Genomic DNA, 27,293 nt, shown 5'->3' with positions numbered 1-27,293 from the left:
GATGTAGAGGCAGCCAATGCAAGATTCCCATGGAAGATTTAAAGTGAACACATATCTTAAAAGACAGTCTTTTCCCCCTAGGATCCCATTATAGTAAATTATTAGTTTCACATTAAGAATAAATGCTTTCATAGATTATTACATTTTAAAATCCTGTTTTTGTATCAGGAGATAAAGTTCCTTGAATGTGAAAGTTTCTATTTTTACCTACAAGCAATGACAACTGTTATTTTCCCTTCTATATTAATATCAAATGATTTCTTTAAAAAAGTGAACCATTCTTGTAGCATACCTACAATACATGAAATTTAACAGAAACTAGAAGATTTGATGCTACTGCTAGAAGTTTAACCCTTTATTTAAACATAATTGCAGGAACAAATACTAACAAAACTTAAGTGGTTCTTTTAGGACTTCTCAGCAATGAAAGTACATGGCCCAGTCAGTTTCTAAATACTCACACATAGAACTCTGTTGCTAAAGAGAAGGCCCCCCAACTCGTGTGTGTACGTTGTGTGTATGTGTATGTATGAGGAAAAGAAAAGGGGAAGATAGATAGTTCATGGGGGAGGGGCATAAGAGGGAGAATGAGGAGAAGCCAAAAGATCCTCAAAAGATAAAAAGAATCAAGCACATTTATAGAGTGATATATACTAGAAACATCCTGGGCTGGAGTGGTGACATAAATATTTTCAACATTAGCAAGAATAACTACTCCTAAAATCTACAGTGTAAATATTTAATTTAAAAAGCCTGCAAAATTAATTTTAAATTTACAGCAGAAAACAGACTTCAATGCCAATCTCATTAATACTGTATTCTTGGCCTAACTTCCAAATGGCTTCATTCAGTAACAGATTCCTTTTTGACACTGATGCTCCATTTACTGAATCCTGAGACAGCCATTCCTTTTATTAACCAATTACTTAGCATGACCCTTTCTGACAGGAGCCTGTCAGTGTGTTGCTTTGAAAGAGAGTGATGTGGTGTTAAAGTCTAGCCTTGACCTCTCCTACCCTCTCTCTTTGTTACCTACATCTATGGTATCTCATATATTTTTAAATTTGCTTCAATTATTATTGGTAAACTGAAATAGCCTAAGTTTAACAGGCATAATAGCATACTCCCAAATCTGGAAGCCGTCATAGTTCTCTAAATCAAATCTCATTATGGTGATTACTATTTAAGACTAATCCAGAAAAACCAATGTAATAGCTTGTTCCAAAATGAAGACTTTCCTGACCAAAGAACTGTATCTGCTATTATCATAAACCAATAAATGTGTTTTCAAGGCTGGTTCCTATATAGAAATGTATAAATTCAAGGTAGAGAATGCCAAAGAAAGAAGACTTTGCATTTAGCTACATAAAGCTAAAATTTCTCCTTATAGGTATACATTTTTAAAATAAATATTATGGTACCTGATTGAATTGTTTGTTTTAGAATCAAAGTCACCCCTAGAGAAGTGTTTCTTAATTTCATGCCTTTAGGAAAAACCTTTTCTCTCTCTCTAATTTCATCTCAGTCTTTCTTCCCTACTCCCCAAATGTTTTTAGTTCATCTTGAAGAAATCAAATAATTACCAATCCTGAGGCAAAGATGTCTTGGGGAATTTCCTACACTAAACATTAAAGGATGATGCTCTGCAGGAAGTATCTCTATGTAAGTCCTTCCAAATCTCCCCTGGATCCTCATGAAAAATATCATGCTAAGTAAAATCAATACCATTTTCCTTCACCTTCTTTGAGATGATGAAGGTAGTAGAGATGAGTGGTGCTGTAATTCTCAGGTTGTCAACAAGTTCAGAAAGTAGAAAATTAGATTTTTGTATGAGAAAGTTTGTTTGAGGAGTGGTGTGGATTAAAGGAACACAAAAGTGGAAGGAGAATAGTTAGGAGACTAATGTGTAGCACCGTTGCCTGACATACAGCAGGCACTTTTATGCCTGTGAATGAATAAATGTCAGGGATAATACAACTTCTAAGATGCCTCTTTCTCTAGAAAGAAGGCATCTTCTACAAGAGTCCTGAGATATATTGCTCATTTCCCCATTTAAAATGTATTTATTCCCCTATTATTTTGTAAAATTTGCTTCACAATTTTCTGTTCACTTTTTAAAAAGACTCCTTTTAATCGAGCATATGTTAATAGGCAGAATGACAAATTACCCGGAACACGTATAAAATTGATTTTGAGAAGAACTTTGATAAAATACTAATGAAAATATCAAATGACTTATGGTTGAAGATGCACAAATTGAATGCCTAATCTAACATTCATTTCAGCTTATAGATACCAAAGATACTTATTAAAACAGACTTGGGGAAATCAAAAGCAAGCTCTTTTGCCACATGAAAGTGTTTTCCTTTATTATCTGTCTTTAACAGAGTTCCCCATTTCAGCAACTTGGATCTTGTTATAGCCAATTTTTTTATAGCCAATTTTTTAAGGGGGGGAAATCATCTATCCTTAAATCCAAATACACAGTTCTTATGTGTACAGAAACAAAAAAAAGCCCATACTCTTTAAGTCTAGAAAATAGACTATTTCATCTAAAAATCTATCTTATCAATAGAACTGATAAATGTCATTTTCATAATTTTTCATCTGCATATTTATATGCAAATAAATTTTACAAATATAACTTCCTATCTTTAACAAGTTGATACTTGATTTGCATTATTTTTTTTTGACTGGCTGCATATCATTATAACAAACTGGTGTACCATAATTCATTAAATCATTCTCCTGGCATAGGCCATTATGATATATACAAATTTGAAATCATTAAACTATTGAAGGATACAAATATTTTTATGGTCCTTGGCACATCTTGCCAAACTGTTTCTGAAAGGGGTTGTGATACCAGTCTCACATGAAAATAGCAGATCGGTGAAGAACCAATAATGGGTAGGGTGATGGATTCTCTCTTGCTAATTTAGAAGGTGAAAATAATAGATCTTGTTCTTTTAGTCTGCATTCATAAGAATGAATGACCCACAAAGTTTGTTTCTTATATTTCTCTCTCCCTCCCTCCCTCCCTCCCTTCCTACCTTCCTCCCTTCCTTCTTCCAATTGTCTAGAGGGAGCTTAACTTGCTCTTGTCCAAACTGCTTCATCATCTAACATATTATTTGTACATCATTTTAATATTTTTAAATGTTAAATACCTTTTGAATTAAGTCTTTTAGTTTGCAGACCTCTTCACTCAAATCTTCAACATTACTAACCAGCTCTTCACAAACTGAAGTAAAATTCCGGGGAGAAGCCCATTCTAGTACTATCTGTGAATATTTTCAAAAGTTACATTTTAAAGAATGGGCAATGACTTCTTACAACTTTGTATCTACAAGAATTATATAGTATTCTCACCCACTAAATTATAATAACTAAAGAGCATTTTTTTGTTGTTGTTCAGGATAAATTCTTTTTTTTTTTTTTTTTTTCCAGGATAAATTCTGACACCAAAAAGAACTTAGTGATTTTTTTATACTCCTATTAGTTTCCTGAATACATTTACTAAATATATGTATATATGACTTTGTGGAAACTAATATTTAATAATAATAAAATTTATGGTGAACAAATACATTCGGGAAGGTTTTAAGAATATGACTCCTATATTAGTGTTATACAAAAGTCAGAGGAAAACAAGTGCATTAGAAATTTTTCGCTATAAACAAATAGCTTAAACCAAATCACATGAAAAAACTCTACAAAAAAAAGTTTGCTTTTACAGGTCACTTGCACTTTCTCTATTTAAATTTTCTTTCATTAAAAACTTTATATTGATATGGTTTTTTAAGAACACTCAACACATTGTTTTGTTTCAACTTTCACTTGGGTCTCCTGTCACTTTATATTTTAAACAACTAAATTCCCTTTAAGAACAAATGTTAATTAAGTTCAATACACAGATCAGTTTAATTTTTGGTCTGACTCACTTTCCTTTTCCTGAGAGCTAGAACACAGAGTTTTTCAATTAATTAGTATATAGAGGAGTAATAATTAAACTGGCTTCTTTAGATTTTCTGTGATTTTGTAGATGAAAGATACTATTTTTTACCAGATCAGTGTTTATTGAATTATCATTAACTTATCTGGAATGTTCTTTGGCACTCATACTTTTCTTAAAAACTTTTATAGAATACCTTGTGAGAATTTACAGGCAATTCAGTAATGATATTCTGTACAGCTGTTATTAAATGACCACATTGTTTGTTTAATTTCAGAAGAAAGTTGAGGAACTCATCACCACTAAAGAGAGGAAACAAACAAATAGGAATCACTACTATGAGCAATTTACTTCATTCTACTGGGTTACTCAATGTCTAGTCAAAATATTTACCTGATTCTTTAAAAAATATTTATAGAATAGCTAATATGTATTAGCTATGAAATAGACAGTGAGTATACAAAGAAAACAAGTCTCCAATATTGAGGATCTCAAGCTTCAGCATGAGAGGCATACAATTAGAATACCATAATTCAAAGGGACATGTAAAGAAGGACTAATAAAGGACCAACATCCGAGTATCTGTTACATGAAGGTATTGCACTGGTTATTTTACACTTATACTTTTAATTCCTCACAACAACTCCTATAAGGTAGATGTTAACATCAGCTTATAGTCGAGACATCCTAAAACTCAGAGATAATGAACTTTGTATAATGGGAATTGAGAATTTGTAACGCTTCACAGAGATGGTACGTGAATATTGATGTACACAGTGTTAGTGAATAAAAGGAAGATACATACCTGTCTGGTGATGCATAATTTTCAGGGCCACTGAATATTGAAAGGCATGTTGTAAAAATTGTAAACTCTATAGTATGCATTCATCACATACTATGTGAATGGCGGCCCACTCCCCACCCCAGAGCTGTACAATATACCTCCTGTCACAAACAGGTCTCTCTTTTCCCTGTGCCATAAGAGCAACGTGTCCTGGGTGGGGCTGTTTCTCCAGCCTGGTCTCAGAAAATAACAAGAAGGAGATCCACTACAGGTGCAGCCATGATACAAGTACTCAAAAAAGAAATAAAATTTTAAATTTATTTCAAAAGAAATAAATTTTGTTATTACAAATCATTTAGGTTTAGAAGTTACTTCTTACTGCAGCATGACATAAACTGAAACAACAGGCCATGTTTTAAAAATGAGATGTCAAGTTTTAGGATAAAATTTATACCTTCAATAAAGGTACTTCGTTTTTTTTAATAATTAATTTATTTTTTTATTGGTGTTCAATTTGCAATAAAGGTACTTCAAATAAAAGATAAAAATATCTGGAAAAATTAAAATTACCACTACTCTTACCACCTAAAAATAATGACTGGTACTATTTTCTTCTAGAGTATTTTCTTATACCAAATATTTTCTTTCAATATTTTTTTTTTCTTTCAATATTTTTAATATGCACATATACAACTGGCATTATACCTCACGTTCCATTTTATTTTTTCTCTTTATACTTATTATGAGTATTTTTTCATGACCTTAAGTCTTAAAATAATTTGGAGGACAGAACAGATTAGTGCAATGTAATTCAACCATTCTCCTGATGCTAAATATTTAGAGTTTACAATTTTAGAATCTTTATAAATAATTGATGTGAACAAAATATTTTTATGTAAAATTCTGTATCTTTTGTTTTTGGAGGAGAAATAGTTTCCTTAATGGACACAGTCTTGAGATGCCTTTGATACATTTGAGTAGATGTCAGGTAGGCTCAGGAAAAGGTCTGGACAGAAACTGCTGAAATGTCAAGATATGGATGAAAGCTTACTTTTTTGGTTCAAAATATCTCAAGGTCCTAACACAATAGTTATTATTTTCAAATTGCATTCTCTAATTCTGCAAACATTGAAAGGCTAAGTGTAGGAAAAAGTAAATGTACTGTGAATATGTGTTCTTGTAACAGACTATTTTAGAAAATTTAACACAAAGAAAAGTATCATAAAATAAATCAGTAGCTAGATTGCTGAAGTCACATTACCAGAAGATTATAATCAATCAGTTCAACTTTTCTTGCTGTTAGTTTTCTTATGACTTAATGACTAATTTCTTCTTTAAAGAATGACTTTGAACAAATGAGAAGTAAAACCTTTTTCATAACAGCATGTAAACAGAGTCTATGATTTAATAACAAGGTCAAATTCCTGGAATATATGTCTCCCAGTTATATTTTTTAAAAAATTCAGCAGTTTTAATAAGTGAACATTCAGGATTCTACACATTCTTTAAGTCTATTAAATTCCACAAAGTAAATTCTTACAGGTAACTCTGCCATCACATAAAGAAGTTACATTAAAAAAACTTCCAATTTAGTCATGTAGACCTTAGAATATTCCTTCACAGAGACAATAAGTTAAAAAGATTAAGAAAATTAACAGAGATTCAAGGTTTGCTGATTTTAAGTACTCGCAACTGAAATCTTTTTAAATATTTAAAAGCATTTAAATATTTAAGAGTTATAATGTTATTTTGAATAATGAGGCACTATTTTGAATAGTTCATCTTGTTACAAGATGATAGAGAAATAATTTAATTTTGCAATAAGCTTTTTAAAGAAATCTGGATCATTTAAATTATCCTATGGAAAACTTCTCTAAATTCTAAACTGGTGTGGAAATCTATCATTTGTTTGTTTAATTCATGTTTATTATAGTTGCAATGTTACTTTTAGATAGGATACATTAGTGATGATAGATAGTACTGCATTTTAAGTATATTTTATAAGATATAACTTGGATGAAACTCAAGGGAATTAGGATGCGTGAAAAAAAGGCAATCAAAAAAGGATACATACTGTATGATTCCATTTAGATAACATATGTGAATAATATCAAGATGGGATAACAAAATATTGGTTGTTAAGGATTGGGGGATGGGTGTGGCTATAAGGGAGTAGTGTGAGGGAACTTTATGGTAATGGTATGTTAAGTATACTGACTGGCAATGGTTACATTAAAAAACACGCTATAAAACTGAATACAGCTACACATATACATACAAATGAACACACGTTTAACTGGTGAACTACAAATAAACGATGTGGATTATTTCACATATGTGGGTTTTTTGGTTTCAATATTGTCTTAGTTATACAAGATGTTAGTATGGGGCAAGACTGGGCAAAGGATGCTTGGGACCTCCCTGTACATCTTTGCAATTTCCTGTGATTCTCTAATTATTTCAAATAAAAAAGTTAAGCAATTTATTGTCCCACAAAATATTAATAAAATCAAATACAATTATTTTTAAGATAGGTTTTAGATTACTAATATTATTACAAATCAGTGGTTGACAAGTTCCTAAGACAGAAACCAAACTTTATATATTGGCAACATAATTTCTTAAAGAATAGGCTGAAAATAGAGCTGAGCTACATTAGAGATACTTTCTTATTGCCCTAAGTGAAAAAATTACTACTCTGAATTTTCAACGTTGACACTTAAAATGATTTAAAGAGAATAAGAGCTATACTATCAAAAGCAGGGGCTCTCATATAGTTCATTTAACAAAATGCAATGAAAAAATAAAAGAATGTTTCTAAGTGAGATGCACTGTTTTGCTTTTTGGTAAAACAACTTTACAAAAATTGATATTATAAAGTACCTCCCACCTCAGAACATAATATATTGTAAAATGAACTATTTCCTTGAGAAAATTATAGTATCAAGTAAAAAGACTCAGAAACTATGAAAATTAAACAGTTTAGTTCTTTTTTAAGAACAGCTGATTCTAAATACTAATATTAACTTTACCTGATTTCCAACTTTGCCACTTCAGGTAATTCTCCAAATTTTATCTCTTCTACCTCTAGTTCTTTAAGAGCGGCGAGAATTTTCTGCTGATCTCTACTGGTAATTCCATTCTAAGTAGAAATAATTTTTTTTTAAGTAGAAATAATTTTAAGATGCAACAAGACAGTAATACTTGAGTAATTTAATATGTAATATTACTAGATAAATTTTCTACTTGATTAATTCACACCTTGAAAAAACAAATACATATTAGAAAAATAAACACACTGAAAAATAGATGGCTTGCTTTTAACTGTGATTGATAAGGTTACATCATTCAAATATTTAGATATATACTATAGTCATTTTTTTCTGCAAAACTGGATTCTCAAAGCAATACTAGATATTAAAATATAATATTTCTAAAACCACCACAGTAAAACAATTATTTCCTTCAAAGTATTACTTAAAATATTATCAGTGGTTATATAAGGATTGTCTTCCATTTGTCTTTACCTTTAGTGTTAACTAAATTTTCTCTCCTGGACTTAGCTAAGTAGTATGTTTATTTTGACTTTTATTTTGTTTTTGTTTTTTGACTTTTAGTAATACTGAAGACTTCAAGTTTCCAATGTGTTCATGGAGGAAGATTATTACCTTTTAGGTAGCCTATTAAAGTATCTCTAATATTTCCCAAGCTATTTTCAAATTGTTACTTAATAATACTAGATAGCAAAATAATAGGTCTTGATCTTTTGGAGAACCCAGCAAAAGGCAGTATCTGGATGACACATATCCATATCTATGTACACAAAAAGCCACCTCTTACAAAACTATTTCAGATTTAGAACTGAAGCTCCAGTTTTAGTTGAGATGTCATGATTAATCTGAAGGAAAAAAACCAACTCTAAGTCTTTAAATGTTCTTAAAGCAACTTAATACTATTACAGAAGATTTTAGATATGGGTATCCATAACCATATCTAATAAAAACCTAGCAAAAGATCATTTATAGTATGTACCCCTAGGATTTTAAAGTAGAAAAAGCATCCAGAATTCTTAAAATATGAAAGAATGTTTGGAGTTTTTGAAACTGATACTAACCTTTGTAAATTCATCTTTCTGCATGGTCAAAAGGTGTCTTAAGGTTATATCTCTTTCCTGTAGGAAAGAAAAAATGCCACCTTTCAATATAAATAAAATATCAGTAAGGGAAGTAAGCAAGTGTCATAAATTAGTCAGCTATACGCTACCCTCCTAAACAATTTTCAATTCTAAAAGGGGATAGGATATATAGGTATAGAACTATACTACTGGGTAGACAGTAATGAGTGTCTTAATATATATTATTATCTTAAAAAGTACATACATAGCCAGTTTCCCAGATTCAAAGAAAATCATTATAACTTAATTCACTCACATAGAGAAAGAGAGCTTTATAAAATTTGACAGAAATTACGTTTTCAGAATATTTTAAATTTCTAACTGCATATTAAACAATCAACATTTAGTTTTACTCAATATTTCTCAAATAGGAAGAAGTTTCAAGATTGTACAGTGAAGCCCAATTCTGAACTACCTAAACAGAATAGGCATATTTCTAAAGAGAGACTATCTGACATAGTGCTTTACTGCTTCATATCAGCTAAATGGCTGGTAATGGTCATCTATTCAAACTCCATAATACATACCTAAAGTATCTATAACTGTGCTAGGCATATGATTTAATTTAATCTCTATGATAATTCTAAACCATGTATTATACTTCTGAAAAAAAGAGATTTAAGTAACATATTTCAGTTAATAATCATTAGAGTTAGAATCTGATACCTGATTTGTTTGACTGAAAATCATGCTTCTAATATGGGAAGATCAGCAACTGTAAAAACAAACTAAGGGCTTAAATGTACAAGGAGTTCTATGAAGTTTTAGGCAGTGAATAAAAGCTGTTTATTCCAGCCAGATTCAAATTTATGTAAGTTTCTAGAATAAGAAATTTTCAAATGTTTTTTAAGTTTAAAATGAGATCTACTACAAGTTATGGAGAAATGTGAACTTGGTACTTTTATATAAACATACTTATGAATTAATATTTAGTTAACAAATAAACATATGTATGTAACTCACTATAGCTTGCTTACATAAAATCTTACCTTTAATAAATCCATCATATGTTCAAGTCCAAGACCATGTAAAAATATTTCCAGATCTCCAAATGCTGTATATGAACTATATATATTTATAGCAATGTCAATTTCAGAACAGACTATAAATGCACAATCAACATATATTTATAATACAGAAAGAGAAAATGAGAATAAGAATGAATAAGAATGGATCTATAGGAAACATGGTTGCAAATTCACACACTACATTTCTTTTTCAAAGAAAAAAGGAAAGTTTCTCCAGTGAAGATCTAAGTTAACAGAGAAAATGATGACAGTAAAATCTAGCTTGTCCTTCCTAAGAATGAAATTAATTAGTTGCTATTAGGTATATTTCTTGTGAGGTCTGTATATATGAAAATCACTTCAGTTGTAGGATGTAAAGATTTAATAATTTTAAATGTGGGTAGGTGAATAATTTTGTGGCCATGTACTGAACTCCATTCAGAAAAAAAAAATGTATTTTTAGTTTTAGCTTATAAAATCAGAAATCTAAAAAGAATTAGAAAGTAAGATGCAGTCTAGTTTGAACACTAACAAAAATATAATTTTAGACTCTTTTAGAAATAAATTTCATTATATTTTATTTAAAGCCAGAAATTATTTTCATTACTGTTAGTTCATATATAAAATTTTCCTAAAATTCTGAAAAAAAAAAGGATTTAAAATCCAGACCTTCCTCAGTGATATTTAAAAATGCTTGTTAAAGTAAAAAATATATTTTAAACATCATCACATTTACTAAAACTTATAAAAGCATGCATATTTTTTACTTATTTATAGGTTATTTTGTTGAGCAAAAACATATTATGTTACCTAAATATGTGATCTTTTTCTTTATCAGAATCCATTGTCAAGAGTTTACAAATAGTCTCTTCTTTAGTTAGATGTTGAAGCTTTCCCTCCAATGGATTTAAAGTTAAAGAAAGAAAACTGAAGATCTGCAAAAAGTTAACAAGCCATTCAAATATATTTAACATTATTATATACTATCACTTACACTTAGAATCTAACTTTGTAGTTATTCAAGGTTATGTCACTCAGAACACAAAATCAAATTTCTTTAAAAAACAATTTTTGACACAAAATAATCTTCGATGTTCATATATTTCTTAATATGTCAAGTTCAGTGTCATCTATCTTAATTTAATAATGCAGTAAACTGATTAGAAGTTTTTAAATTTTCAAAGCTTAGAAGAAAAATGGTAGATTTCTTTTTGAAGTGTCACAGGGCATCAGAAACTAGTAATTACTAGAATAATTGTGGAAATGCAGATTTGAGTCAGAAAATCAGAGCCATGTTTATTAGATTGCTTAAAAAAACAGAGAAAGTTATTTTCCATGCAATAAAAGTGGCATGGCCTGATTATTATGATGGAACTTCTGGAATGTTACATGCTTTCAAATTCAGAAACTCAGATGTAGAAGCTCTTGAACTATATAGATGTTAGTTTTACAGTTGTGCTGTATTTGATCCTTCTTAAAAATTATAGGCCTTTGGCAAAAGCTTTAATATTCAGACCAAAAGTGTATATCAATAAAGTGATTTAATGTATGGCAAATATTTATTATTGACTTTAATATGTGACTAACAGTAGACCATCTACCCAAGTATGTTATCACTTTATTATGTACCTTGTCACATGTATAGAAGTAAATGTGGCTGAAAGGATTTAATTTTTAAAATGTCTAATATGTATTAATTAAAATTAAAAAGCAACATTTTAATTACATGTTCAAATTTTGAACATTTTACTAGCTTTCTTAAAACACTAATTAATTTTTAAAAGTCTGGACCAGTTTGAATTGTTAAATGGTCCATTACAATTTTATTTCTAGAGCCAGAATAAGACTTTATTATTTCTTTATATAACTTTTAAATTACCACATTATAAATGCCTCTTATTTAGTAAAAGTGAATACTCTAGTAAAATAAAGTTTTCATTACCTGGCCAAAGGAAAATTACGTATTGAAACATTTAATAATAGCCAGATACACTATTATGACAGTTGTAAGTTCTAACAAAATAATATAAAAGTTTTGAAATGATAATGTAACATGCCATAGAATATATAGGATACCTCTAGATGTTTATTTCTTTTTGCAATCTCACTTGGTGTCTTTCCATCTTTGGTCTGTAGCATTTTATTAGCTCCAAGTTCAAGCAACTTCAAAACTACATTTTTATGACCCTGCCGTGCTGCCCATGTTAAAGCCTGTAAGTGGGGGGAAAAGAAGATTGTTTTAAGAGAGGGAGTGTATATGGGACAGAAAGGAAAACCTTTCAGCAGTATTTATGGCACAATAAAAAAGTGAACATGGTTAATTAACAGAATGATGCAATCTCTTCATTTTATAATATAATGTAAACATATTTCCCAGTTGGAATTACAAAGCAGACTGCCAGTGCTCACTGATTTATAAAGCCAAATAATGTTTTACATAGTCAAATGATGTTATAGAATGAAATAATTTATCTGCCAATCACTGAACTATTTTATGTAAAAACGAATTCTATGTGTATTCTAGAACCCAGGGTTTACTGTATGTTATAGCTTGTGTCAAGGGTGAGGACAGAAAGAGTCAGATGATTCCTTTTTTCCCCTGCTTCAGCTGTTTTCTTCACCAAACAGCAATTATGTCCTAGTCCCTCTATAATTTTTACTTCTTAAAAACTTTCTTGTGGACTACTGATAATGACAAGATACCAATGTCTTAGAAATAAAAATAAACACTGTATAATCAATTCTTACAGTATAACCATTCTCATCCTGGGTATTAACTTCTGCTCCATGAGCAACAAGGAGAGCAACAACCTGAGGGTGACCATCTCGTGCAGCATACATGATTGGAGTCATAAGTCTCCTGAAGAGGAAGAAGAAAAGACATCTGTGTTAATGCTGTCATTAACAGCTACTCAATTTCATGAATTTTACTATACCCAATACCAAAATATTGTTTTGAAAGCAAAGCAAATGAAAGCTTTTAATCAGGTGATTTAGAAATCCAATTTCTCAGCAAATAAATGTGAAGATGACACTTTCAAAGTATTGGATGCTTACACAGCACCCCCTAGTGAAGACATGTGTTTAAAAAAATTCACTAAATAATAAGCCATACTTTCTAATATGAGGTTTCATTAATTTACATATTCAAGTAGAAAAACAGCAGAATGCCCACTATGCTTATTCTGGGAATACAGTGATGAATAACACAAAGTCCCTGTCCGCTCAGCATTGCTGATACTTAATAAGTCCATGTTACATTTTGTTTATTACATTTAATAAAAATAAAAGTTTAACACTTTCTATTATTTCTTAGTGTAGTCTATTATGATTCTACTTTAGTTTAAGGCTGAAAGAATTTTACCCTGACTAGCCTGAATGAAGGCTTAGTCTAATTAAGAAAAATTATTTTAATAGTTTAGCCACTCTCTGAGACTATTTTCTGGGAGACCACTGTGGCTTCCCTCCCATGTATCATTTCTCGAAATAGAGTCTCAACCCCTCTCCTCCTGGAAGTTAGCTTCTGGTTCTATTACAAAGGATATCAGAATGATTCTATCAGTTCTCCTTTGGCTGAACTTAGTATCATGTTCTGTTTTAAAGGAGGTCTGGGATTCTGGGCTCAATCTTCCTGAGTTGCCTGAAATATCTGATTTATATGCAAAGAACTTCACAAAAGTACAAATTAAGTAACTTCTGAATTCTGTTTTAATCTCAATAAGGAAGTTCACCTTGGTTACTCACATACATGACCTGCAAACAGAATATTTCTCTATAAGGTTTGTTAACATCAGGTATATACTGAATCCAATCACGTCACACTAATGTCTTTAGCAGAAAAAGATTCACACACTTCTTTATTTCCTAGTATATTACAATTTCAATGTTTTACTGAAAATTATACACTAAGTAGCTGTCAAGAGTTGCCTCTTTAATCTTGAATATCTCCTATATAGTGGCTTCTTTAGAAAGACAATCTTTACAAAGTAAACAGTGAACTGCCTGGATAACTTAAGCAAACATGGAAAATACATACAATAGAACATCATTTGGGTCAACTACTTATTCAAATTCTCCACTAAGTCAAAATTAAACCTCTTGATGCCTTTTCTTCATCCCACCTTCCCTGTAAAAGCCCAAATCTGCTCCTTTCAACCTCCCCTATTTTACAAAGATACCACTGACCACATAACTCAGGCTAAGACTAAGCATCATTTATGACTCTTCTCCATGACTCCATTTATGACTCTTGGTATATAGAGCCATACACACAAGTCATCAGCTGGGCCCACTTGCTCTTTCTTCACAATATGTTCTGAATCTAACCACTTCACACCATCTTGTTAGCCACTGTAAGTAGTCATCATCCTTCTCTGACCTTTAGTATTACAATAGCCTCATAACTGCTCTCCATGCTCCTCCTCTTGCCCACTCAGAGTTTATTCTCTTTGAAAATGCCAAGTTCTTCCGCTTACAGATACTATGCAAGGGCTGTTTCCTCTACGCTTTCCTAGACTTTCATATTGCATACTCCTTCACCTTACTCAGATCTTCATTAAGAAGAGAAAAATCAATAAAACTAACAAGCATATAACCAAACTGAGTAAGATAAAAAAAAAAAGACACAAATTACCAGTATCATGAATAAGAGAGGTGACATCAATACAGATTCTCCAATTTAAAAGCATAAGAGAGTATTATGAACATTCCTGCCAATAGACAACTTAGATGAAATGGACAAATTTCTCAAAAGATTCAAACTACCAACGCATACTCAAAAAAAAGAACCTGTATAGTCCTATATTTATAAAAAATTAAATCAGTAAATAAAAACTTCCCACAAAGAAAACAGTAGGCCCAGATGACTTCACTGGTGAATTCCACCAAACAGTTAATGAAAAAAAAAACTATACCAATTTCTACTCAAACTTTCAGTAAACTGAAACAGCATCCTTCCCAATTTGTTCTATTAGCAAGAATTACTCTAGTAACAAAAACAAGAGAGAAACACTGTAGGGAAAGAAAACAATAGACCAATAATCTTCACTGAACATAGATGCAAAAATTCTCAACAAATTTTGACAAACAGAATCTAAAAATACATAAAAAGGATAATACATCATAACGAAGTACAATTATCCTGGGAATGCAAGATGAGTTTGACATTTGACATTTGAATAAAAAAAAAAAGAAAAAGCACAAGATTATCTCAATAAGTACAGAATGAATATTTTACAAAACCCAACATCTAATAAAATTCTTAGCAATGTAAAAGTAGAAAAGAACTCCCTCAACTGGAAAACTTTATAGCTAACATCATACTTAATGGTGAAACAGTGAATACTTTCCTCCTAAGATCAGAAACAAGACAAAGATGTCTGCTCTCATTGCTTCTATTCAACATTGTATTTCAAGTTCTAGCCAGTGCAATAAAACAAGTAAAAACAGACATCTAGGTAGAAAAACAAGTAAAATTGTCTTTATTAACAGACAACACTGTCTATGTAGAAAAACCCAATGGGATCTACAAAAAAAGGTACTAGAACTAATAAATGAATTAGCAAGGTTGCAGGATACAAGATCTAATGGAATGCACACATTAGTTACAATAATTATTTCAACTTGCTGAACTCATGATAAGCCACCCCTGTATGAATTAAAATCAACAGGGCAGAGTCAGTTTTTTCTCATTTCTAAAAGTCTAGTTAATATAGTTCAACCCCTATAAAAAACAACTCATATGTAAACACCAATTTTAAAACACAGAGTCCTCAAAATTTTGTAACCTCAGCATTGACCATTAATTTGGATAAACGAAATCATTATGCAGGGCTAGGCAGTTACCTCATTTCCTGCTCAAGACAACCTTATGAAGTAGAAATTATTTTCACTTTAAATATGAGAAAACATAGGTTTGGAAATAAGTAATTTTGCTGAAAGATCACTGTTGGTGTGTTATTGAAGTACGATTTGTATATTATTCCCCCTCTAAAATCTCCTGAAAGTTACTTTTTATAATCTATCCTGATAAAGAGAAATCTAAAGTTCTCTTTCTCTAAATTTTTATGTATTTATAAAATATGCGATAAATTTCATAAACTCAATCCACAAATGGCAAAACTGGAAACCTAAAAAATTTGAAGGAAGTGACACTCTGTGGCAGAGTATCTGAGAAGGTCCTGTTTGTTTGAACTGTATTACTGAAAACTCTTAAGTGAAATTTCTGATTTTGTATTGAAATTTGTTCTGAAATTGTACAAAAAACTGCAGTCATCTGAAATATTAATTTCTCTTAGAATCTTGGAAACCAGAGATTGTAATTTTTGGTCAGTTCACATGGACATAAATTTCTTCTTAGAGATGTTTACTTCCTCCTAGATAAGAAAAGTACTGGACCAGCATAGTTTGCTTATGAAGCTTCAGATTACTAATGAAAAATGTGTTACAAAAATGTTGCACTGGTTTCTTGTAAGAAAAGGTGAATTTACCGAATGGAATGGCAAATTCCTGTAAAAGAGTCTACATTACACCCAGAAGGTTTATTATTCGGCTTCTAAAGAGTTTATTAAAGTTATTGATACCACCAATAATGTTGCATGACAATTTTGAGAGGGGAGGGAACAATTCTTTCAGTGGTTTTACATCTACAGAAATTTGTAACATCTGTAGTTTCCTGCCTGCTACTGATTAACAAAATTTACATGAATTATTCAATCTTACAAACTCTGATGAGCAACCTTAAGAACTCTTCAGGGAAATTATAAACTTTATAATTACTGGTCTACCCAGGTGACATGGTAGCAATTTGTGCTACTGATAACTTTACTTTCAGTATTAATTTCCATCTATTTCCTAAGATTTACTGTAAAGAATTCTTTACTTCCAATTCTCTCTTTAAATCATTGCATTTTGTTGTGTCTGCGCCTCTTTGTTCTCTTAGCATTTTGTGCTTAGTTTATTAGTTCAGCAATCAGGCCAAAATGTATTTGTTCATCTATTTTTTTCAACTAAACTGTAAGAAGAGGATAATGACCTTGACCTGTCTCTGTATCCACTCCCTATTCACCCAGAAACTGGTATAATCATGTGTTTTGTGTCATGCTTACATTTAATACAGGCAGGAGTTTCTCCTTATCTAGTCCATCATTACATGTATATTGACTATATTTTTTAATGTATCTATGTCCTTACTCATTTTAGATACATCTGCCTAATGAGAGATTATCTGTTGAAATTTCCTGCTGTAATTATATTTTGATCTACATCTCCTTGAATTTAATACGTTTCAATTTATGGATTTAGTGGCTAGTGTGTACAGGTTTATGCTTGTATTTTCATTGATTTTGCCTTTATTGTCATACACAGTTCCTTATTCTATGTACTGTATTTAATATTAGGAATATGTGATGCTGACAATCCTGATTTCTAGGAGTTTGCCTTCACTTGTAAAGGGTCTTTCATACTCCTTTCTCTTCAACTTTTTCTTGCAAATAGCCGTTAGCAATCTTTTGTTTTTATAAGCCAACATCTCAGTTGATAAATTCAGTCCATTCTCATTTAGTATATGACTGATAATTTCATTGACAATATTTCTTTTGTTGGTTCAATAAAATTGCTATTCACTTTATTTTTCTCCTTGAAAATCTGAGGACTCTGCTTTTCCTTTTTTAAAAAAATGTCATTAAATATTATCATCTTTTTCTGCTCTTACTAAAACACATATGAACTCTCATATGTAAGCAAGATAAGATCTATTTCTCCTAATAAGACTATGGTTTCCTCCACCATGCCATAATTCTCACATCTTCTACTCAAAGGGGTAAGATCTTTTGAATACTCTTAGGTTGTTCCCAACTCTTTATGAACCATAGCTCTTAGATTTTGTTGGCATAATTTAGTACGTATTAGACTTTTACTTAAAGTTTCTCTTGTCTGTTTCCAGAATCTTTATTTAGCACTCATACTTCACATTCCCAGACAGTCTAATATTATCCATTAAATGCACATATATCCAAGTTCATTTCTCTTTACTCCTCCTCCTTGTTTTCATCCTCTGCCTTCATGAGGTCTCTGTTCTGGTTGTTTGAGATTAGTCTTTTCTCAAGTATTCTCCCTCTGATGGGGCACTCAGGTAATGTACTTTCTGAGTTCCTGCATATCCTTGAACATCTTTCACCCTATCAGGCATATGATAGCTTGGCTAAGAATAAGATTTTCAGGCTGCAGGCCTTTATCTAAGAGAATATGTGTTTCCATTTTTTTCTATCTTGAGCTGTGCCCATGAGAAGTCTGATGCTACTCTGACCTTTTTTCTTCCTCTTGTTAAAAACTTAATTCTTTCTGCCTGGATTCTTGTAAAAATTTCCTCTTGGTTTTTTAGAGTTTACAGATTTTAGCCAGAATGTATGTCTCAGTGTACCTTTTCTTATCAATCCAAACTAAAACTCAGGAACTTTTCCAATATGTAGTCTTTCTTTCAATATGCAGTCTTCAGAGTTGTCAGCTCAGGAACCATTTCTTTTTTTCTAGAATGTGTGTGTGTTTTTTTTTTTTTTAAGAATGTGTTTATTATCAATCTTCCATTTGTTCCCTTTTCTTCCCTGAATTTTGAATTCAAATATCCCATTTTTTTTAAGTTCCAAGAGATCTTTTTTCATGCTGCACTTAGAACTCCTTATATGCTCTTAATTTTTAATTCGGGTATTCACTATTCTGTCAGCAATTTTACTGTACTTAGGCAAGTATTTTAATTGCCAATCCTTTCTGTAGTTTCTGGGAAGTTTTTTCCATTGCCTCTTCAAAACTCAGATCTTAGTTGTTAGAATATTCTTTTTATTTATTTTTTTCATCATGATAAGTATATTCTTTAGTCCCTTTCACCACATCTTCCCCCACCTCCCTTCTTGTAACCATTAGTTCGTTCTCTATAGTTAAGAGTCTGTTGGTTTGTCTCTTTCTTGTTTTTTCCCCTTGGCTCATTTGTTTCCCAAATTCCATGTGAGTGAAATCATATGCTATTTTTTCTTTCTCTTATTTTGCTTAGCATTATACTCTCTAGCTCCATCCATATTGCTGCAAATGGCAAGATTTCATCCTTTTTATGGGTGAATAGCATTCCATTGTGTGTGTGTGTGTATACACCACCTCTTCCTTTATCCATTCATCTATCAATGGACCCTTGGGCTGCTTCCACGGTTGGCTATTATAAATAATGCTTCAATAAACATAGGGATAAAAATTTAAAAAAAACATAGGGATGCATGTATCCCTTTGAATTAGTGATTTTGTATTTTGGGGGGCAAAGACGCAGTACTGTGATTTCTGGATTGTAAGGTAGTTCTACGATCTTTTTTGAGGAAGCTTCCATACTGTTTTCCACAGAGGCTGCACCAGTTTATATTCCCACCAACAGGGCAAGAGGGTTCCTTTTTCTCCATATCCTCGTCAACATTTGTTGTTTCTTGGATTTTTTATTTTAGCAATTCTGGCAGGCGTGAAGTGATATGTTACTGTAGTTTATTTGCATTGATGAATAATGTTGAGCATCTTTTAATGTCTATTGGCCATCTGGATTCTTCTTTGAAGAAATGTCTGTTCATGTCTTCTACCATTTTTTAAATTTGTGTTTTGGGTGTTGAGTTGTGTAAGTTCTTTATTGATTCTGGATAATAATCCTTTATCAGATATGTCATTTGCACATATTTCCTCCCATTCTCTAGGTGCCTTTTAGTTTTGTTGTTTCCTTAACTGTGCAAAACCTTTTTATTTTGATGTAGTCCCAACAGTTTATTTTTGGTTTTATTTTCCTTGTCTTGTCTCAAAAGATGTATATAGAAAAATGTTGCTATGGCCAATGCCAGAGAAATTACTGTCTGGGCTCTCTTCTAGGATTTTTATGGTTTCTTTTTTTTTTTTTTTAATTTAAAAATTTTTTTGATTTTTTGGCCTTTTATGGTTTCGAGTCTCACATTTAAGTTTTTAATACATTTTGAGTTTATTTTTGTGTATGGTGAAAGAAAGTGGTCCAGTTTTCCCAACGCCATTTGTTGAAGAGATTGTCCTTTTCCCAATGGATAGTCATACCTTCTTTGTCAAAGATTAATTGACCATATAATTGGAGGTTTATTTCTGAGTTTCCTGTTCTATTGGTCTCTGTGTCTATTTTTATGCCAGTACCATGTTGTTTAATTACTACTACTCTATAACTTGGGAGTCTGGAATTGTGATACCTCCAGTTTTTTGTTTTTTTTTTTTTCAATATATATTTATTTATGTAAGTGATACATATAAACCACTGAAATACTAGAGAAAAAACATTATCAACATGCAAAATATACACTTAAAAATAAGATAACTGAGGTCAATTGATAAGATTTTGATATACTGATAAATCTGGAATAAGTACATTTGAAGTAAATAACATTATAATACATTTTTAACTTATTTTATCTAGTAATGGTAGAAACTATTTTATTCAATAATACTATTGCAGTGAGCATGTGATTAGAACTGTTTTGTCAGGGGATCCCTGGGTGGTGCAGTGGTTTAGCGCCTGCCTTTGGCCCAGGGTGCGATCCTGGAGACCCAGGATCGAATCCCACGTCGGGCTCCCGGTGCATGGAGCCTGCTTCTCCCTCTGCCTGTGTCTCTGCCTCTCTCTCTTTCTCTCTCTCTCTCTCTCTGTGACTATCATAAATAAATAAAAATTAAAAAAAAAAAAAGAACTGTTTTGTCATTCTTAGAATCTGTGTTTAATAATATGTGATACAGCAATTTGAAGGTCATTCTTGATTTCAAGGGTTTTTTTTTCAAGCTTGGCTTTGAAGCTCTCAGCTTCCAAAGATAACTCACAATGGTATATAGATTCAGAATTCTTCCTGTAACTTAACTATTAAATTTCCATCTTCCTTGCTGTCAATAGGTTTATCTTGAAAATTATTTTGGAGTTGACAAAGGAACTACCTTAACAGTTTTAACACACTGTTTAAGTGATTTTTTTTTTTAAAGACTACTGATAGTCTTCATTTGGAATGTTTTAAAAATAGAGAATACTTTTCACAAGTTTTTATATGTACTTCTATAATTTTTATAGGTAATACACATTATATTTTACCACAAAATTGAAGTGACAAAACATTTTCTAAAATGAATTTTAAAAATTCTAATGTCTTTATAAATATTATCTTGAAGGTCACATAAAATGTGTTCCCCAGTCCCACTCCATATGTGTCTTTGATGACATATAAATGTTGGCCAGTTACAATTCTAGAAAAAGCGAATTTGGAACACTTTTTTGTAAAACAAACAAACAAGAAAAACCCCAAAACAGAACCAAAAAAAAAATTAATTCTTATATTCCCTTGCTTACCACTCCCTTATTTGTTAGGGATGGATAATTTTTTAAATATATAATTTATACAAGTAAATGAAAATGCACATGTATAATTTTAAAATAGTAAAATGTATAAACCCATATGGCCACTAGAAGCTCCTTATCTACTCCTTTACTAGCCCTCTTTCAATGCCATTCTTCACTCCCACCAGTTAACCATCACGCTGAATTCACTTGCTTTTCTTACAAATTATTTATTTTTACATTCTCATGGGCACTTGGTCTCTTATGGTTTGTCTCCCTCTCTGATTTCATCTTGTTTATTTTTTCCTCTCTTCCCCTATGATCCTGGGTTCTGTTTCTTAAATTCCACAAATGAGATATGATAATTACCCTTTTTCTGATTATTTCGCTTAGCATAATACTTTCTAGTTCCATCCACGTTGTTGCAAATGGCAAGATTTTTTTTTTTTTGATGGTTGAGTAGTGTTCCATTGTGTATATATACCACTTCTTTATTCATTCATCTGTTGATGGACATCTGGGCTCTTTCCATAGTTTGGCTATTGTAGACATTGCTGCTATAAACACTGGGGTGCAGGTGCCCCATCAGATCACTACATTTGTATCTTTGGGGTAAATACTCAGTAGTACAATTGCTAACTTATAGGGTAGCTCTATTTTCAATTTTATGAGGAACCTATATGCTGTTTTCCAGACCGACTGCACTAGCTTGCATTCTCACCAACAATGTAGGAAGGTTCCCCTTTCTCTGCATCCTTGCCAAAATCAGTCATTTCCTGTCTTGTTAATTTTCACCATTCTGACTGGTGTGAGGTGTTTTAATTTCTAGTTCCCTGATGCCGAGTGATGTGAAACACTTTTTCATGTTTCTGTTGGCCATTTGTACATCTTCTTTGGAGAAATGTCTGTTCATGTCTTTTGCCCACTTCTTGATTGGATTATTTGTTCTTTGGGTGTTGAGTTTGATAAGGTCTTTATAGATTTTGGATCCTAGCCCTTTATTTCATATGTCATTTGCAAATATCTTCTCCTATCCTGTTGGTTGTGTTTTGGTTTTGTCAACTGTTTCTTTAGCTGTGCAAAAGCTTTTTATCTTGATGAAGCCTCAGTAATTAATTTTTGCCTTTGTTTCCATTGCCTTTGGAGACACGTCTAGCAAGAAGTTGCTGCAACCAAGGTCGTAGAAGTTGCTGCCTGTGTTCTCTTCCAGGATTTTGATCGATTCTTATCTCACATTTTGAGACATTCATTCGTTTTGAGTCTATTTTTGTGTATAAGGAAATGGTCCAGTTTCATTCTTCTGCATGGCTGTCCAATTCTCCCAGTACCATTTGTCGAAGAGACTTTTTTCCATGGACTATTCTTTCCTGCTTTGTTGAAGTTTAGCTGACCATAGAGATCGGGGTCCATTTCTGGGTTGTCAATTCTGTTCCATTGATCTTATAGTCTTTTGTGCCAGCATCATACTATCTTGATAATTACAGCTTTGTAATAGAGCTGAAATACAGAATTGTGATGCTATGAGTTTTGTTTTTCTTTCTCAAGATTGCTTTGGCTATTTAGGATCTTTTGTGGTTCCATACTAATTTTAGGACTGTTTGTTCTAGTTCTGTGAAAAATGCTATTGGTATTTTGACAGGGATTGCATTAAATATGTAGATTATTTTGGGTAGTATAGACATTTTAACAATATTTGTTCTTGCAATAGACGAGCATGGAATGTCTTTCCATATCTTTGCATTGTCTTGAATTTCATCAGTGCTTTATACTTTTTAGAGCCACCTCTTTTAAGTCTGTTCCTAAATATTTTATTGCTTTTGTGCAACTGTAAATGGGATTTTTAAAATTTTGCTTTCTGCTGCTTATTAGTGTATACAGGATTTCTGTACTCTGATTTTGTATTCTGCAGCTTTACTGAATTCATTTATCAGTTTTTTTAAAAGATTTTATTTATTTATTCATGAGAGAGAGAGAGACAGAGAGAGAGAGAGAGGCAGAGACACAGGCAGAGGGAAAAGCAGGCTCCATCTGGGACTCTATCCCAGGTCTCCAAGATCACGCCCTGGGCCAAAGGTGGGTGCTAAACCACTAAGCCACCCGGGCTGCCCTAATTTATCAGTTCTAATAGTTTTTTTGGTGGAGTCTTTAGGGTTTTTTATATATACCATATAATCTGCAAATAGTTAAGAGTTTTATTTCTTCCTTACCAATTGGGACTATTCTTAATGGCAGAAATCCTTACAGATTTTGAAAATGAAAAATTTTTTTGTGCAGTGGGTCCATATTTTAAGAGCAGGCTATCGGCTCCTTCCAGAAGTACCTGGAGCATTCTTCCTGCTTTCTTATCTTCCCAAATTGTCCCAACCTCTCCAACAGAGCCAATTCAGCTCACTTGTTTAGCTCCAAGTCTTTAGGAGTTTGGAAACCTAAGATATTTGTGCAGAATTAGCTTCATCTCAGGTCCATAAATCTCCTAATGTTAAGCTTTTATGCTATTAGCTGTTCTCCATCTGGACTTATCCCTGATTTTCCCACCATTTTATAGCAATAGGAACAAGAACCTGAAACCTCATCAGCACCAAGCTGCCTTAAGGTCTCAGTAGTCGGAAATTCAAAGAAAGGCAAGTAGCTTAGAGTTGAGAACAAAGAGGAAGAGAATGTTCTGTGGCAATTTCCTAAATATCCTTGTGTCATGTATATAAGGACTTTTGCCAATCCAAAATATACTCATCCACATTTTCATTTGTTATGTTTTATTCAGTATTGGTGTCGCTTTATATTTTTTTAATATCTAAATATCTTGAGGCATATGAAATGATTTTGGTGAGGTTCAAACCCAGTACTTTTTATTCCTTCAAATAGCTATGCAAATCCCCAGCACCAAAATGATGATCTAGTTTCTTCCTCTAGTTTGGAATGCCATATTAATCATATATGGTAATTTCATATACTCTTGAATTCACTTAGATTTTCTTTTCTGTTTTACATCTAGGGATCGGCAACAGACAGCTTTCCATTAATTCCACACTTAGTTAATTGTGACTTATTTTTAATATAAGGCTAATTCTATGCCATTACTCTTTAACAAGATGTATAAATTTTCAAAAATTACTGAATTCAGGGGTGCTCAGTTGGTTAAGTGCCTGACTCTTGATTTTGGCTCAGGCCATGATTTCAGGGTTGAGATGGAGCCTGCTTAAGATTCTCTTTCCCTCACTCTCTGTTCCTCTCCCTACTCTCTTTCTCAAAAAAAAAAAAAAAAATTTACTTAATTTATACATATTCACTTTTTCCTGAGAATACTAAGATAATCACTGATATGAGTTGGCTATCTTCCCAGATCTTAGCAAAGAAAAATTATAAATTTTACATGTATGAACATATGCAGAAAAATGGCATTTTTAAACATAAATATCATGCAGTTCATGTAATGCTTTAAATTCCCAATAAATGAATTTAAGATTCTTACTTTCCCCCTGAGTATTGCTTTGTCTCAATCATACAAGTTTTGATATCAAGGCTTCAACTGTTCAGACCTGATTTTGAAAATGAAAATCTATTTTGATTTCTTTTTTAATCTACGAATTATTACAATGTATAATTTTAAGTACCCAATTTTATGCACTGAAGAGGCTTTTGGTTGTAAAATTCTAAATTCATTACACTGTGGTTAGTGAAAGTATTCTACAAGAGATCACCCTTTTTTCTAAAAGGTTTTATTTGTTTATTCATTAAAGACAGACACAGGCAGAGGGAGAAGCAGACTCCTCGCAGGAGACTGACACAGGACTTGATCCCAGGACCCTGGGATCATGTCCTGAGCCAAAGGTAGATGCTCAACAGCTGAGCCACCCAGACGTCCCAAGAGATCACTCTGTTAAAAGGAATTTATTAAGGCTTCCTTTATGGCCTAGAAAATCACCATATTTTAAAAGCAATCCACATATATTTAGAAAGAATCCATATGTATAAATTATGTTAGAATTCTAGGTAAGTATCGATTAGATATATGCTAACATGTTTTTTTATATTTCCTATATCTAACTTTTTTGCTTATATCTTTATTTTTTGTCTAATCTGTTTATTAAAAACTTCAAATATGATTACAGATTTTGTTATTTTAAAAAATTCTAGTAGTTTCATTTTACAAATTTTAAAGCCACACATTGAAACTATCTTGTTAAATTTTTGCTTTTTACCCCAGAGGTCTTTTTCGTCTTGGTATCTACCAGGTATAAATATTTGCTAAATGAGTATTTTTGACCATTTTATTTTCAACCATTAGGTATTATTTTGTCATTCTCACTGGATTTTGGTTTCAGCCAATGTGAGAGTTACTGTATTTTAGTCACTGAGTTTTACCTATTATATTCTTTTTCTGTCAATAAGGTTAGACTTATTTCTGACATTATGCTTTTTATTTACCATGTCTCCTCTCCAGTCTTATTGGACTGATCAAATTCTATTTGTTCTATCCACCTCTCACCCCTTGATCTGAAAGCTTACAATATCCTTACTTTAGTACTTACTTTTAATTCCTTCTCACCTTCTTCCCAACACTCTTCATCTTACCATTTAACAAAGACAAAAGTGAATCAATAACTGTGGTCTCATCTGAAGAGAGAAGTTTTCTTTTATTCTGTTTCATTTTCCCCTCAGCCACCCAAATTCCAAAACTGTTGGCATGGAAATTTAGTGTAACCTGTCATTTTATTATAAATGCTCTTTTTTTTAAGATTATATATTTATTTATTCATGATAGTCACAGAGAGGAGAGAGAGGCAGAGACACAGGCAGAGGGAAAAGCAGGCTCCACACCGGGAGCCCGACGTGGGATTTGATCCTGGGACTCCGGGATCGCTCCCTGGACCAAAGGCAGGCGCTAAATCGCTAAGCCACCCAGGGATCCCCTAAATACTCTTTTCTTTTAAACAGCTCATAGTTATTTAGGGGAACCCTGGCTGCCTCAGCGGTTCAGCGCCTGCCTTTGGCCCAGGGCATGATCCCAGAGTCCCGGGATCGAGTCCCATGCCAGGCTCCTGGCGTGGAGCCTGCTTCTCCCTCCTTCTGTGTCTCTGCCTCTCTCTCTCTCTCTCTCATAAATAAATAAATAAATCTTAAAAAAAATAAATAGCTCGTAGTTATTTAGATTTACCATGTTTATTAATTTATTTGTCCAACATTATTTCTTGCATCGCATTATTTCTTCTGGCTTTTCTTTTTTCCCCATACTTAGTTAATTGTGATATATTTGTAATTGTGATAACTTTTTAGATGCTATTTTTAAGAGTCAGAAGAATAGTGGTTCTTGGCCAGGAACAGTTTTCTATGATATATGTGGAGGCATTTTAGTTTACCAAAATAACTGGAGGGAGTTATTGGTATTCAATGGGCAAGGGCCAGGGATGCTAAATATTCTGTAGTAATCAGTAAAACCTCACTCAAAATGTCAACTATGCCTGTATTGAAATAACTAAGTTTTCATATGCATGAAAATGCCTTTATTTTTCTTTCACTCTTGAAAGATAGAATAGCTAAATCTAGAATTACAGGTTCAGGGGATCCCTGGGGGGGAGCAGCGGTTTAGTGCCTGCCTTCGGCCAGGGGCGTGATCCTAGAGTCCCGGGATCGAGTCCCATGTTGGACTCCCCGCATGGAGCCTGCTTCTACTTCTGCCTGTGTCTCTGTGTCTCCCTCTGCCCCCCTCCCTCTCTGTCTCTCATAAATAAATAAATAAATAAATAAATAAATAAATAAATAAATATCTTAAAAAAAAAGAATTACAGGTTCAAAGTTTATTCCTCAGATCATTTATCTTCTTCTGCGTATAGTTGTTATTAAGAAACCTAATACTGAATGATCATTGCCTTTTCTACAGGTAAATTTTAGGATTTTTGCCTCTATTCTTGATATTCTTAAGTTCATTGTGATGTGTCCATATATTTTAGTTTTTAATTAAAAATGTTATAAATATTTATTTGTGTAGATGTATAAATCTTGCTTTCAAAGATCTTTCA

General features: G+C 32.2%; 1 protein-coding gene across 1 annotated transcript in view; it reads right to left on the bottom strand.

The window, feature by feature from the left end:
- ASZ1 (ankyrin repeat, SAM and basic leucine zipper domain containing 1) overlaps window positions 1-27,293 on the bottom strand; it is a 52,648-nt gene that overhangs the window by 698 nt on the left and 24,657 nt on the right. The window contains exons 5-12 of the mRNA XM_077856013.1: window positions 12,669-12,780; window positions 11,997-12,131; window positions 10,731-10,855; window positions 9,903-9,978; window positions 8,854-8,910; window positions 7,772-7,881; window positions 4,152-4,257; window positions 3,171-3,284 (exon numbers count right to left, since the gene is read on the bottom strand). Of these exons, the coding sequence (XP_077712139.1) occupies window positions 3,171-3,284; window positions 4,152-4,257; window positions 7,772-7,881; window positions 8,854-8,910; window positions 9,903-9,978; window positions 10,731-10,855; window positions 11,997-12,131; window positions 12,669-12,780 (835 nt within the window). The remainder of the gene's footprint in view (window positions 1-3,170; window positions 3,285-4,151; window positions 4,258-7,771; window positions 7,882-8,853; window positions 8,911-9,902; window positions 9,979-10,730; window positions 10,856-11,996; window positions 12,132-12,668; window positions 12,781-27,293) is intronic.

The sequence above is a fragment of the Canis aureus genome, chromosome 18 (genome assembly GCF_053574225.1).
Source record: "Canis aureus isolate CA01 chromosome 18, VMU_Caureus_v.1.0, whole genome shotgun sequence".
NCBI classification, from domain to species: Eukaryota; Metazoa; Chordata; class Mammalia; order Carnivora; family Canidae; genus Canis; species Canis aureus.
The sequence above is the reverse complement of the archived record's forward strand: the minus strand, read 5'-3'. Positions and strand labels throughout refer to the sequence as shown.